The 16,447-nt window shown below is 37.6% G+C and overlaps 1 protein-coding gene across 1 annotated transcript; it reads right to left on the bottom strand.

The window, feature by feature from the left end:
- Nucleotides 1-12,978: 12,978 nt before the first annotated feature.
- On the bottom strand, nt 12,979-15,423 carry LOC127266589 (pectinesterase-like). Its single transcript, XM_051296873.1, has 2 exons — nt 14,502-15,423; nt 12,979-13,676 (listed from the first exon to the last, which is right to left on the bottom strand). Exons 1-2 carry the CDS (start codon nt 15,421-15,423, stop codon nt 12,979-12,981), a joined length of 1,620 nt encoding a protein of 539 aa, XP_051152830.1.
- Between the last annotated feature and the right edge of the window lie 1,024 nt (nt 15,424-16,447).

Raw genomic sequence — 16,447 nt, 5'->3', positions numbered from 1 at the left:
TCGGTTGGGATTTGTGGCACTTGGGAATGTACTATCCACGAATGATGGCCCTGCGAAATTTGCCTGTGGTCTGGACGGTGACACTCCTGGTGGCGTTTGAGTGTGTTGAAGACTAACCCTTGACAATGCTTGATCTATCATGTTCTGCAACTGACTCTGTTGCTCACGCAACATGTTCGTTTGTTGCTCACGCAACATATTCTGCATAACCAAGGTATGCTGGTTGTTCATTTGTTGAACATAAGACCACCAATCAGTTGGTGGTTGTGGGATTTCCCCGGCATTTGGCACAATGGGTGGTGGAACGGATTCTCCCACCGGTGTCGAAGATGCTTGCGGTTGTGACCCTGCCATATGGACCCTTCCGATGATCCGGCCGGATCTAAGACGTATGAAATTATCGCCGGAATTGGAATGAGCAATTTTGTCTTGCTCCCACTGTGGTCGCCAATTTGTTGATGTAATTTTTCAACAAAAATAAAGTAAAATTCAAAGATATAGAAAATATCCTTAAACTTGATTAATTAGTGCCTGAGATTAGGAATCTCTAAACACTGTATGGTACAGAAAATAAACTGGAAAATAAAAGACTGAAATTTAAAGTGGTGATCCCCAAATCTGACTTTGCTTTGTTGAAGTTGATTGAAGATGCCTTGCCAAATGATGATCCAAATCCTTAAATATTCCCTGGGAAACCGTACTGAAAACCGTCACCCGAACGGTTACAACGTCTCCTTCTCAACCGTCTTCCAACCTTTCTTATGCTGACACGTGTCCCCAGCAGACCAAAATTCCCTATATTTCACTCCTTGAGCCGACCACAGACCTTCCGCTCTTTTGGCCCGACTTCGTCCTTCGTCCGACCTACTTCTTCGCCCGACCCCACTTGGGCCGACCTCCATATCAACCGCCCCCTGTCTTTGATCAAAGGCCTCCGTGTTTGTCCGACTCCTCCTTCTATCCGACCTACAGTTTACCCGACCTGCGGATATCCCATCTCGACGACTTTCCGTCTTGAGGGCCTCCCGACCTGAAGACCTTCCGACTTGAGGTCTTTCCGTCTTGCGGATCTCCCGACCTGAAGACCGTCCGACTTGAGGTCTTTCATCTTGAGGGCCTCCCGACCTGAAGACCTTCCGACTTGAGGTCTTTCCGTCTTGCGGACCTCTCGACCTGAAGACCTTCCGACTTGAGGTCTTTCCGTCTTGCGGACCTCCCGACCTGAAGACCGTCCGACTTGAGGTCTTTCATCTTGAGGGCCTCCCGACCTGAAGACCTTCCGTCCTGAATTTTTCTTAGAAATAAATAAATAAATTTATTTTCCTTGATTTCCTCACGGTGTCCTTCAGCCAGTTCAATCAACCCTATTGCCAGGCCCATTCCTCGTTTTACCTTGGGCTTTTAACCTAATTCTAATTTTCGTACGTAACAATAATATATTATACATAATTTATTTCTTTTTTTTTAATACTCCATCCGTCCCACATAATTTGTCCCTATTTTCTATTTTCGTCCGCCCCACATAACTTGTCCTTTCTATTTTTGAAAATTATATAATTTTCTTAATTTTAATTAAACTATTTACTTATCTTAATCTTAATTTATAATTATTTTTACTAAATAATAATTATTTTTACTAATACATTTCTTAATTACTTATTAATTATACTTTACCTAAATTCCTGTGTCTACAGTAATACACCCATATTACATGAGACGGAGGGAGGGAGTATTATATATAGGGGTGGAAATAGGCCAGACCGCCTACAAGAGACCTACAGTCCGGCCTGCATAAGGTCTGGCTCGGTCTGACTTATTTATTCAAATAATTCGATATACGCTTATTTTAAAGCCTATTTAATTAATTAGTATAGGCTTAGACTTTACGAAAAGTCTTTTAGGCATATAAGGCCGGCCTATTTATATATATAATTTTAATTTAATATATAAAATTATTATATATTTATATTTTTAAAAAAAAATAATTTAGTGATAATAACCAAATATAAAATTGATTAGTTGTAATTATAATTATATATATACATAAAATAATAATAATTGCATTTATATTTTTTTAGTAATATTAAAATTTAAAAAATAAAAAATTAATTATTATGTAGATTTGGCTTAAAAATAAGCCAGGCTCAAACTGTATAATTTTTTTATTACAGGGTAATAGGCCAAGCTCAGTCTTTAGTTTTTTAAAATAGACCTAGCCTGTTTAGCCAAAGTCTGATATGACCTATTTCCACCCCTAAATACGCACACAAAAACAAACACACCTATATACACCAAAGTCAGTGTCGAAATTCTTATTGGAGTTGGAGCAATACTTATTACTCCCTCCGTCCCAGAAGTATAGTCTGAATTATGTTGGGCACGAGATTTACGAAATATTGATATTATATTGGCAGTGGATAAAGAGTATAGGTAAAAGATTTTTTCGCTCTTGTGAGTATATTAGTGTAAAGAGTGGGGGGCAATAGTGTAATAATAATGAAAAAGTAAGAGTAGTTTTATAGTTATATGATTATTTATGAAAATGAGACTATTGTTTTGAGACGGACAAAAATAGTAAATATGACTATTGTATTAGGACCGAGGGAGTATTACATTTCATTTATTTATTTATGCATTTTAATTAATTTGTAAAATTACCATATAAAAATTGGCACATTTGTGCTTTTTTTTGTTTTTGTTTTCCAACAAACCGTTTTAATTTGCTATTATTTCAAATTATGGTTGAAAATCCATTTTGGATCATTTGAAATGAGATAGTGTTTGATTAATCTTTGAACTATGATGAGTCTATTCACTTAATATTTTGGATAAATTTATTTTGTATGAAATATAAGAAATCGGTAATAAAATATATATATATATTAGTATTTTATATTGAAATATTGACTTTTTAGCGAATAAAATATATATTATATATATTGTATTAATGTGAATATAACTTATAATTTTTATAACATTTATAAAAAAAATCGCATATTGATTAAAAATATATTTAAGATGCATATGGATGCTTATTGAAATGCAATAGGATTTAAATAAATTTTAAATAAGACAAGATTATATCCTAATTTAGAAGGATGACCAAATAAGGAAGGATCAAGTCACAAAATTGACATAATGATTTGTAATGTATCCATTAATCTTATTGTTCTTTCAAGTCCATTTTTTTGGCATATTTTTTGTTTTGCTATTTTTTAATATAAAATATTGGTTTAATTTAGTATTATGTATCAAAAAATGAGAATTTTATTTTATTTCAAAAATCTTCTAAAATAAAAAATAAAAAATCAACAATTCATAACTAAACCTCAAAATGAACAAAATTTAATTATTAAGGCCATCTCCAACCATGCTCCATATCTGGCGTTCCAACACCATTTTTGCCGCCGAGCTGCTCCAATCCAGCGTCATTCCCAGCACCAAATTTAGAGTTTGTTACAGTGCAACACCATTTTGCACGGTAGCAAACGCCTTTTTTTTTTTAAATTATAAATTTAATTTTTAATTTTTTTTTAAATTTTTTTTTAAATTATAAAAATTAAAAGTTGTTTAAAATAATAGGAAAAATTGAATATTTGAAGAATAATAGTAAAAAATTGAGTTATGGTTGGAGTAAAATTACTGTAGCAACTGCATATTTGGAGTTAAAATTGGATAAATGGAGATGATGGGTTGAAGATGGCCTAATGCATAGATAATATTTCTAATATAACATTAATCTACACATATATGATCTAAATACTTCCATTTGAAGCACTCTTACAACCTTAATTCCCTAACATTCTCCCAACACTATTTTCTACTAAAACAAACACACATCGATTCTACATACGATCTTTTAGCCACATTCAAAATACCTATTTCGAATTACTATACACAAAAAAAAGAAAGAAAAAAAAAACCGCGATAAACCTATTTAGCTTGCTAGTAAGCAATAGCTACCGTAGATTTCCTCTTGGCATTATCCATTCCCGGCATCCCATCAAGAAACTCCACAACCTTGTGATGTCCCCCGACCATTTTTTCATCGGGATTCATCAAACATAGATGAGGTTTTTGCAATTGATACTTGTACACGCATTCTTGCTTCACTCCTTGTTGGGCTTCTCGTTGTTGCGACACTATTACATTCGTCTTCTTGTCTAATCCAAAGCAATCCATGAACTATTTGCTCGAGGTTTTCTTTTACCCTTCTGTAAGAAAAAGAGCAATGTGTGTTGCAATGAGATAAATATGCGAAATATGACCAACTTTATATAGAGAATTTTGAAAGTCAAGTGGAAGAAAAATAAAGGGGTAAGTCTTATGAGATAAGATTTCGAAGAATCTTTTTATTAAGGAAAAAGATAGGAATAAAAATCAAGAATAAGAATATTTGCAACTAAGCATTGTTGCTTGATGTGTAGTTACTATTGACAAGGTATCGGAGGTCGAGCGCCCTTTCGAAGATGTGCTTGTAGAACAATTCTCCGTGTGCATATATATGTATGTACGTATATATGTGTGTGTTCGATTACTACAAATGGTTCATTCATGTGATCGATATATGCTCGACTTTTAAAGAAGAAATTTTCCTAATGAGTGATTAGGGTGTGTTTGGCTGGGATGTTGTCTCAAATATATCACATTAACACATTTTTATATCACATTATATAATTATTCAAATTTAAATTTATTTAGTATTTAAAACTCAAAACGCAAATCCAAAATCCAAACCTTCAACCAAACACACCCTAAAAATAAGTGATGCACTAATATTAGACCATGTTTGCTTGTGTTTTCTTTTTCTTTTTTTTTTAAGGGAATTTTTACTATTTATTAATTAACTTGTTCACAAAAAAATCAAATTAAATTCATATTTTTTACTTTTTTATATTATTAAAAACATTAAATCAATTACTTATTTATATTATGATAAACAACTACTCCTATTTCATTTAAAAAATTTACTATTCAAAATTCAATTCCAAAAACCCACAAATAAACACACTATTATTGTCTTGAAATACACACACTATTATTGTTTTGAAATACACATATATAATAAGCTTTTTTTCCCGCCACATAAGATTTTTTTTTTCTCTTGCAAAAGATAATCTTTTTTTTTTTATATATAAATTTATCAATTTTAAACAAAATTAACAAATATAAATCAATTTGAGACGGAGATAGTATAATTATAGTTTGATTATTTTTGTTGTACCTGGAATAAGTTATGAAAATCAATTCCAATTGGCTAAAGATGAATATATATATATATATATTTGTGGATTATATTTATTTTTCAACGTCTAATCTATATTTCTAAACTTTATTCTTTAAAAAAAAAAAAATCAATTTCTTAAGTTCATAAAAATTGATTGATGTATTTCGTGTCATCATTTTGACCCGTGAATCTCCAATCACATCATCAAGTAAGTGATACTTACTAATTCTAGACTTATCCTTACTTTAGATTCCAATTCAACATCATTGTACCATTGTTCATCAATTGTTTAGACAACCACTAAGTTAGATGCGTGTTCATGCACAACTTCTTCGACTTTTTATTTTTCTTCAGTAAGGCCGATCTTCTACATCATCCTTGTTACGATTTATGGAATAAACTCTATTTTCATTGAACACAATTAGGGTACAATATTATATTTATACAAGAGATATATTAGGTAGAATATATATATCAATATATAAAATATATATATACTATATATATATCAACATCCCCCCTCAAACTCAAGGTGGAACGGTGGAGCCCAACTTGAGTTTGTTCAAAAATGACTGAAAACGGCCGGGAAGGTGAGGTTTGGTGAATCCGTCGGCCGTCTGATCAGCAGAGGAAATAGGAGACAAGGAGATGCTTCCATGAGCAACGTGATGACGTACAAGGTGACAGTCGATCTCAATATGCTTCGTACGCTCGTGGAAGACATCATTTGTCGAAATCTTCATGGCGCTCTGACTGTCGCAATGGATAATAGTGGCAGAGGGCTGAGGCACTCCAAGATCAGCCAAAAGCCAGCGAAGCCATAGAAGCTCAGCAGCGGTATCGGCAAGGGCTCTATATTCAGATTCTGCACTGGACCGGGAGACAACCGTCTGTTTCTTGCTGCGCCATGAAATAAGCGAGTCGCCAAGGAAGAAGCAAAACCCGGTGGTCGAGCGGCGATCAGAGGGATCTCCCGCCCAATCAGCGTCAGAATACCCGGTCAAAACTAAGGAGGATCGAGCGGAATAATGAAGTCCATGAAGCAGGGTACCTTTGACGTACCGGAGAATCCGTAGGACAGCAGAATGATGAGTCGTCCGAGGAGCAGACATAAACTGACTGACGATATGGACGGCATAAGCAATATCCGGTCGAGTGACAGTCAGGTAGATGAGACTTCCCACTAGCTGACGATACAAAGTCGGATCATCAAGGGGAACGCCGTCCATCGGAGTAAGACGACAGTCAGAATCAAGAGGTGTAGGAGCAGTCTTGGAGTCAGTGAGACCGGCAATAGATAGGAGGTCGGAGGCATACTTGGCTTGAGAGAGATAATATCCGTCGGAGGTGTCGGAGATCTCAAGTCCCAGGAAGTACCGAAGAGGCCCTAAACTCTTCATCTCGAAGTGGCGGTTTAGATGAGCTTGCAACTCGGAGATACCTGATGCATCATCTCCCGTAATAATCATGTCATCCACATAAAGCAATAAAATAGTAATTCCAGCTGACCCACGTCGAAGGAAGAGAGCCGAATCATGATCACTAGAAGTAAAGCCAAGCTGGAGTAGAGCAGAGCTAAATTTCGAAAACCAAGCTCGAGGGGCCTGTTTCAAACCATATAGGGCACGGCGAAGTTTGCATACCTTGGAAGAGGTAGGAAAACCAGGAGGAGGAGACATGTAGATATCCTCGGATAAATCACCATGCAAGAACGCATTCTTGACATCAAGCTGATGTAGGGGCCACCGACGAGCGGCAGCGATGGCGATAAGACAGCGGACAGAGGTGAGACGAGCAACCGGGGCAAATGTCTCCTCATAGTCGATACCATACTGCTGGGTGTAGCCTTTGGCTACCAAACGTGCCTTGTAGCGCTCGATAGATCCATCAGAGTTAGTTTTGATTCTGAATACCCACTTGCAGCCAATAGGTTTCTTGCCAGGGGGAAGATCAACCATATCCCACGTATGTGTTTTCTCCAAAGCCTGCAACTCCTCAGACATAGCCTGCCGCCACAAAGGATCCGCATACGCCTCACGAAAGGTCCTGGGCTCATGATGGGACAAGGTAGCAGAGAAGCAGTGATAATCAAGTAAGTGAGTAGGAAGGTGACTAACCCGAGTGGAGCGACGAGGGCCAGGATCAGGGGCTGAGATCGAAGTCGTGTCAGGCTCTGGTGGTGGTGATGTATCGGAGTCGAGAGCAAGAGTAGGCTCGGGGATCAGCTGCGGTTCAGGAGGCGCAACCGAGACAGCGTCAGGAGCGGGAGATGGAGACGGAGCCGTGTCACTGGAAGGGAATAGGGGTGGAGAGGACAAGGTAAAGAACGGAGACGAACGATCAAAGGGGACTCGGAAGTGAGACAAGGAAGAGAATTTGGTATCCTCCCAAAATGTGACATGACGAGAAATACGTAGCCTATTGGAAATAGGATCCCAACAACGATAACCCTTATGTTCTAACCCATAGCCCAGGAAGCAACACAGACGAGCGCGAGGTTCTAACTTAGTGCGCTCATGAGGAGGGAGGAGGACAAAACTGACACAACCGAAAGGGCGGAGAAGACTATAATCAGGGGTACGATTAAATAGTCTTTCAAAAGGACTGACATTACCTAGGACAGAGGAAGGGACACGATTTATAGTGTGGACAGCGGTGAGGGCGGCTTCTCCCCAAAAGCGATCTGGACAAGAGGCTGATAAGAGAAGGGTGCGGACTGTATCGAGGATATGTCGGTGTTTGCGTTCGGCGCGACCATTTTGTGGAGAGGTGTATGGGCAGGAGCGTTGGACAACAGTACCTTGATCAGATAAGAAACTAAGAAATGATGTATCAGTATACTCAAGAGCATTATCTGTGCGGAGAGTTTTTATAGTAGAGGAAAATTGGGTATGTATCATTTTAGCAAAGGTCATATAAATAGATGGAAGTTCAGAGCGATGCCGCAGAAAGTAAATCCATGTAAAACGAGAATAGTCATCAATAAAAATCACAAAATAACGAGAACCATTCATAGACACAGTGGGCGAAGGTCCCCAAATATCCGAGTGAACTAAAGAAAATGGAGTATCCGCAATGGAAGTACTATGAGGAAACGACAGAGCAGGTTGTTTTCCCAACGAACAATCTACACAATTAAAAGACTCAAACTTAACAGAACCCAAACTACCCTGACTAATCAAGGACCTGACTTTATTGGAAGACGCATGACTGAGACGACGATGCCACTGAAGGCAGGATGGTGTAGAGGTGGTGGCAGCTGAGATAGAGGGACGAGGGACCTGGAGTGACGTAAGTTCAAATAAGCGGCCCGTCTTCCGGCCCTTCCCAAGAATCCGCCCGGTTTGCGCGTCCTGAACCTGCACACCAGTAGAAGAAAATAACACGGTGAGACCTTGATCAACCAATTGACCAACGGAAATCAGATTTAAGGTTAATTGAGGGATACAATATGTGTCAGGGAGGGATAAGGATGAGGTGGATGTATGTCCGGTATGGGTGATGCGCATATGGGTACCATCGGCAGTAAGGATAGGGGGTAAGGATGGTGCGGTGGATGTGGAGGTCATAAGGCGTATATCAGAGGTCATATGATTACTGCAAGCAGAATCAAAATACCAAGGAGAGTTACCTGATGTGGTAGACATGGCGGTATTGGAAGATAGAACCTGTTTAAGAAGAGCTTCCAGGTCCTGAATCGTAGGAGGCGCAGGCGCAGGTGCAGCAGAGGCTGTGACAGAGGAGGTACCAGACTGAGGTCCACGAGAATTCCGAGGCTTGTAGTTACTACTTCCAGAGCGAGGTGGTCTAGTGGGGCAATACTGTATAGTATGGCCGAAAACATGACAGTAGTGACACTCCACCTTTGGGCAATGACCGAAGTCATGATCAGAGGACTGACATCTTTTGCAACGATGAGAACGACTCTGAGTAGGAGTTCGGGCAGTGACCGCAAGAGCAGAGTCAAGCTGAGGAGCCTTAGCTAGGTGGAGACGAGTTTCCTCAAACAGAATCTCCTGAATAGTTGCATCCAAGGTAGGAAGTGGATGCCGATGTAACAAAGAGGCACGAACTGCCTCATACTCTGGACGCAAAGCCATTAAGACCTGAATGAGGCGAAGATGATCAGGACTGATCTCTGCTTGATCCAACCGATGCCAAAGGGGTTGCACTTGGTCAAGGAAGTCGTTGATAGATTGTCCTGGTTCCTGTTTTAGATCGTGGAGAGTGCTCCATAACTGATAATAATGTGCCAAACCAGTAGCACGGAAGCGGACTGCCAAGAAATCCCACGCTGCCTTGGCAGTGTCAAATTGGGCAAGCTGAACATGGATCGCCGGAGTGGAAGTATTGCGCAACCAAGTGAGAATTTGATGGTTTTTACTATCCCAATCTTCCAATTTTTCAATATAAGATTCAACAACTGTGGCGGTAGGCGTAACTTCTCCTATAGAGACTGGAGCAATGGGGGCAACTATATCTCCCGTAACAATTCGCCACAATTTCCGACCTATCAAAAAACTTTTCATCGATTGTGCCCACAAACTGTAATTATCTCCAGACAAAACAACATTGATCGGAATATGTACATCCATCTTTTCCATAGAAACTCAAGAGAAAACAGAATCTCAAACCTCAAGCCGAAAGCCGAAACGAAAGAAACCGAATCAAAACCCGAAACACAAAAAGTCAACCGGATACAAAAAACTGCTCAAACCGAGGAAGTGAAGATACCATCGCGGAGGAAATCAAATTCCGAACACGACGGTGCAAAGATCGCCGCCAACGGCCGCCGCACGCGCCCCCACGCGCCGGCGAGGCGTCCGGCCGGAAAAACACGTCGGGCGCGTGTGACTCTCACGCGCCGCCGTTCGCCGAACTGTTCCGGCGTCCGGCCGGTCTCGTGACGGCGAAGGCGATGGTGGTGGCGGTGACGGTCGGAAGTGATCGGAAATATGCTATCTGGAATTCGTGGGTTGTTTCGATTTAGTCGGGAAAAAGCATGGCTCTGATACCATGTTACGATTTATGGAATAAACTCTATTTTCATTGAACACAATTAGGGTACAATATTATATTTATACAAGAGATATATTAGGTAGAATATATATATCAATATATAAAATATATATATACTATATATATATCAACAATCCTTAGTTTTCGGATCATCATCAAATCTCATATTTGCAAATTCCGTCGCCTCCTTGCTTGTTATATTGAAGAAACAAAGGGTGTGCTTGTTTTATGTTTTGGTTTGAAGGAATGTTTTTTATGTACGATACAAAAAAATATGTAGATAATATAAAAATAATAAATATGTGTAATAAATTAATATTATTTGAAAAATATGTTTAACTTTTTTTACGAAAAGAACAAAGCCAAATGCGCGGCTATTCATGCAATAACCAATTAAGAAGCTTTCATCAACCTTTGTATCTAACTTTCTTAGGGGATTTATGTCCTTTAGTTTACAACATTGTACAATCAAAATTTTCAAATCTCATTCCGTGTAGATAAATTTATAATTTTAAATAAATTCAAAGTTATTTGTTAATAAAACTGTTGGAACCAAATTTGGCTAGCCCCAAATCCTCTTCTAAATTTTTAGTATTACACCCTTGAGACAAAGGATTGTTGCCGAAAAAAGGGGGAAGTCGGCTTGGGTTTCCGGAAAGTACTCCAAAAATCTCTGCTGGAAAGGATTAACGATGTATTGGAGGGATTCCTAAGAAATCCAAATTGATTAGTATAGAATCTCAAGAAAATTGAATATAATTGAATGAAAGTAACTAAAAATTAATATATACGATTCGAAAAATAAAGTACAACAAAAGTAAAATTAAAAACCTAACATTAATTGTGTTTGTTTGGGGATTGAATTTTCAATCCACTATTCATCCAATTTCTTTTCCCCAAAAACCTCAAATCAAACACCTATTTTTTATTTTTTATATTATACTAAAAATCAATTTTACATTCAAAATATCACATCAACACCTGTTTATATCACATCATACAACTATTCAAATTCAAAATTTTTACTATTCAAATCCCAACTCAAAATTCAAACACCCAAACAAACACCCCCTTAAGTAGATAAAATAAAAGAAAGTGATAAGATGTTTCGTAAAGATGAGTCGTGTGTGTGAAAGTATATCTTAATCCTTATTTATACCTTTTGAAACAAGACTAACTCTCTACTCTTCGTTTCTTAGTTTTTAGGGGTTGATTATTTCAACATATTCTAGTCAATCATACGTCCATTAGTTGTTTTTGTCTTTTTTTTTTTTTTTTTTTAAATTTAATACGCAACCTTCGCAGCCGCTATTCTTTGGGTGCATTCTAGGTAAACTCTTGATTGAACCTAATAATCTACAAATTAAACTCGATAAAACAAGTCACCCTAAGTGAACCAGACAAGATCCGGAGACGTTAGGTTTGAATCTATGACCCCACAGTTATAAGTTCATCCCTACATCACTAGACTATTCCTTATAGAGACTGTTTTTTGTCTTATTTGAACTAGGGGATCCTTTGTGATGTTTGGTTGAACCGCTATGAGAACCCCAAGGAGGAACTACATGGAGCTAGGGACAGCCTTTAAAATATATGTATTTAATTCTTTATGTAAAAATAATAAAATAATATATTTTTATAATAATTTGTCATTCCTAATTTTTTATTTTGTAATGTAAAAAACTATAAAAATTTTATCTTATACTTTTAATCTTTAAATTTTATTTTTTATAGTAAAAAAATATTAAATTTTTATGTAATTTGTTGAATTTTTTTTAAAACATTTAAAATTTTCATTTTTTTTTTCCGGGGTGTACTATGAATAAATAAAAACAACATTGAATTCATAAAAATAAATCGATTTTATCCCTCCGAATTTTTAGTGCTGATTCCGTGACCATGAAAACCTAAAGCATCTAGCCAAGGTTTGGGGTAGCTGCCTTCAAACTCCAAATTTTATTTTATTTTTTTATAAAGATAGAAAAAAAAATTTATGCATTATAAATGCCCTCATTATTATCCTTTTTCCTTTTTTTTTCAACTGATTATTCACCATTTGTTAATCATCATTGGTCCCGTCCATAAGTAACGGTCAAATTTAATCACACGTACTACAAATTCTTGATTTATTTAGGGACCCTAAAAACATATTCCCTTATCGCACCTAATTTGTCCATATTTTCTATTTTCGTCCATTCCACATAACTTGTTTTTCTATTTTTGAAAATATAATTATGCACTTTAATAGCATTTTAAATTTTAAATTTTAAATTTTATAATTTTCTTAATTTTAGTTAACTATTTACTTATTTTAATCTTAATCTATAATTATTTTTACTAAATAATAATTACTTTTACTAATACACTTCTTAATTACTTACTGATTATACTTTACCTGAATTACTACAGTAAACTTGAATTACTACAGTAATACACCCATATTACTTGGGATGGAGAATATGCAGAAAATAAAAAATAACCAATCAAATAATAAGAGAATGGATATATATATATATTTTATATATATATATCTGGTTTTATTTCCAACAACAAAGAGAAACAACGGAAACGATCGACACTGGACACATATTTTTACAGACTCACAATAACAAATAAATGAAAAAATAAAATAAAATAATAATAAATTAATTAAACTCTTAATAATGTAATACTATTATATACATATATATATATTGATTTGAACGAAATTAGTATACTTAATTTATTAATAATTAATTCATTTTCAAATCGGGCCAGTACGGAATGCCGGAAGCCCTGATCCACTGGTCGCCGGCGTACACTTTTCCGGCGGCCCAATTCTCGGCGTCCTTTGGCCCAAATCGCTGTATCCCCTTCCACTTCACGCGCCGGCTCGTGTCGGCTCCGGGACCCGTGTTCCCGTACTCGGCGTAGTACAGAGTGTCCAGCGCGAAGTTCCCGTTCCACGGCGACCAGCCGGTGGGGTCGATGAAGCCGCCGATGTTGCAGAACATTATGACGGTCCTCGACAGCTCCTTCCATGGCCGGCCAAGGAAGGTCTGGATCGGCGGCTTGGCGCCGAGCAGCGCCGGCTCGGCTTCGATGGAGCCGCCCTGGATGACGATGGCGCCCTGGCTCCGCGGGTCGATCCTACCCTGAGCCGTGACCATGCAAGCCTGGTTGTCCATCGGCTTCCGTACGACGAAAATGCATTTCTGGAAGATGGAGAGCGCGTCGCCGAAGATGAAGTCGACGGTGCCGCTGATTCGGCAGAATCGGTAGAATTGACGGTAGGTGTGCGCGTAGAGGGTGTCCTGGTAGCCGTCCAGATTCACGTTGTGGAAGAGCGCGCGGTCGCCGGAAACCCGGAGCGCCACCGCCTGGTGCTTCTGCGGCCCGGCGGAGTTCTCGAACGCAATGTCCTTCGCCGTGAAATCCTCCGCGTCGATCGCTGCAACCAGTCGAATTCGATTAATTACTTACCTAATTGATTAATTAATTAATTCTACATAGGGTAGGGTGGCGCGGCTAGCGTATTTACAAATATGCAGGTATTTGATATCCGAATCGAACGGAATAAATACCCGAAATTGCAAACCGTATCCCAACCAAAAATTTCGATTAATAAAAAATATTTGCAAATAATTCGAATCGAACAAATACCCGAAACCGCAATAGTTATCCGAACCGACAATTTCGGTTAACCGAAAATATTTACACATAATTTAAACTGTATCAAAATTAAAATAATATATATTAATGCTAATTAAATAAAAATATTTGCAAATATTTCAAACATCTGGAGCGAAATAGAACCAAAATTTTTGGTTAATCGAAAATATTTGCAAATAATTTGAACTGAACCAACATTTAAAAAATATATATTAAAAAAATATTTCTAATTAAATAAAAATATTTGTAAATATTTCAAATATTCGAACCGAAACCGAACCGAAAATGTTTGCAATATTTGCAAATAATTCGAAGCGAATCGAAATTAGAAAAATATATCTTAAAAATTTTTAAATTTTAATTGAATAAAAATATTTGCAAATATTTCAAATATCCTTGTTAATATAAATTTTAAAATATAATAATATAAATATATTCAATTTGGTTAACAGGACGGAAAAAGTATCAAAAACCGAAACTAAACTGAACCCAACAAATATCAAATATGTAATATTTGTAATCGAACCGAATTTGCTCGGTCGATTCGGTTCAGTTTGGTTCAACGGTTCGATTTTTTTGCCCGCCCCTAAATTGAGATACTGACCGACGGTGGCGGACTGGTAGGTTTTGGTGCCGTCGATGAAATTCTTGTTGCCGATGATTCTGGTCTTGTCGGGACCTTCTCCGACGATGGTAATGAAGTTCTTCCTCTTCGGGATCTGTACATATTCCTTATACAGTCCGGCCTTCACGAGGATAACAAACGGCTTCGCGTTATTCTCCGGCACAGTTTTAATGGCGTCGTTGATGCTCCTGAACTGTCCGCCGCCGTTGACGGCGACGACGGCGTTAGGTTGCAGGTCGGCGAGCTCTCTCTTCTCGTACCACAAAAGCTTCCTGCCGGAGGCGAAATCGCCGATCCCGAGGCTGGAAAGGATCCCCTGAATGTCGGTAGCCATGGCGAGGCCGTTACTGGAGAGCTCCTTGGTCATTTTCAGAAGCTCCTTCATCTTCTCGCCGGTGTCGCCGGTGGTGTTCTCGAAGGCGTCGATGCAGGTCTCTTCGAAGGTGATGACGGCGCTCAGCCATGTCCGGAGGTCCTCGACGATCTCGTCGGCCTTGCTCGGGTCGAAGCTGCCGATCTGGTTCACCGACCGTTTCAGGTCGTCGACGGCGCGGTTCAGGACCTCGTCGCAGATGTCGAGGGCGTTCTTCGTGCTGGGATCGGCGGCGGCGTCTTTTAGGAGTTTGGAGTTTTTGAGGACGTTGGCGACGTTGCCGACGGTGTAATCGATGGCCGTCTGGACGATGACGCGGGGATCGGAGGAGTTGGAATTGGCGATGCTTTGTCTGCAGGCGTCTTTGTAGTCGGTGGAGGCGCAGATTCCCTCCTCCGCCTTGGTGTTGGTGGTGATCTCGCCGGCGCGGCCTTTCTTCGACACGGTGACGGCGACTCCGACGACGGCCGCCACCAGGAGGATGGAGGCCAGCCCTGCTACGGCGGCTTTCTTCTTAGCGTCTCCCATTTATTATTATTATTATTATTATTTAATTAATAATATATTTATTGATAGTATTATTTTTTAGAGGTGGAAGCCTCTTGAGCTGTTAAATGGTATATGGACGGGGAGTTTATTTATACCTGCAGTGAAGGCAATCGTGGCCGTTGGATTTTTGGATTTCTGAAAATAGGAAGAAGCGCATGCATGGCTGGTCGGGGTTTACGTGGAGGTGATAAAAGGTGGCCATGCAGAGGCTGTAATGCGTTTCTCGTGGCGAAGAGTGTGGTGTCTTGTGGATTGGAATTATTCACACCTTAATTAATTAGTCTCGTTTATATAATTGAAATTGATTTATTTTGGTCGAAATAACAAATATAATCAAGATACATATTTCCTAATATATTATTACTAGTCGTAACCCGTGTTATATACACGTGGTTGTTATTAAATACTCATTCCGTCTCATTTTTATGTATTTATTTGTTTTTTCACGAAAATTTAAAAATATTAGTATTATATTATAATATAGTAGAAATAAAGTAGAAATAACTAAAATGACCTTATTATTAGTATTATGTGAAATAAAATTTGTGTAATATATTATAAGTTGTAAGAGAATTTGTAATATTACTTTAAAAAAAAAAATGTTAGTTGATTCAATTAGCTGTTTGTATTAAAGTATTCGGTAAAACAACTGTTTGACACTAGCTGTTTATACATAAAATGACTATTAAAGACATTGATATGTTATTTTTTAAAATATTTAATTTTGTTCATTTTGTTTTGAAATTTATGAGAATTTTTGTTATTAATTATTGAAAATTATAAAAATATTATAATATATTTATTTTTATTTTTATTATTTAGATTTGAAAAAATTGTTTTTACTAAAGGTTAATAGTTTTTTATTAAAATTATATAAAATATAAAATAATAAATATTTTGTATATTTATTTTTATTATGTTAATTGTTATTTTAATATATAAAAATAAATTAATAACTTTTGTTTTTTCTATTTGATTTAGTTTTAAAAATTTATATATTTTA

This window comes from Andrographis paniculata, unplaced genomic scaffold (genome assembly GCF_009805555.1).
Source record: "Andrographis paniculata isolate CXL003 unplaced genomic scaffold, ASM980555v1 Contig76END, whole genome shotgun sequence".
Taxonomy (NCBI): Eukaryota; Viridiplantae; Streptophyta; class Magnoliopsida; order Lamiales; family Acanthaceae; genus Andrographis; species Andrographis paniculata.
This window is presented reverse-complemented; position numbering and strand designations above follow the sequence as displayed.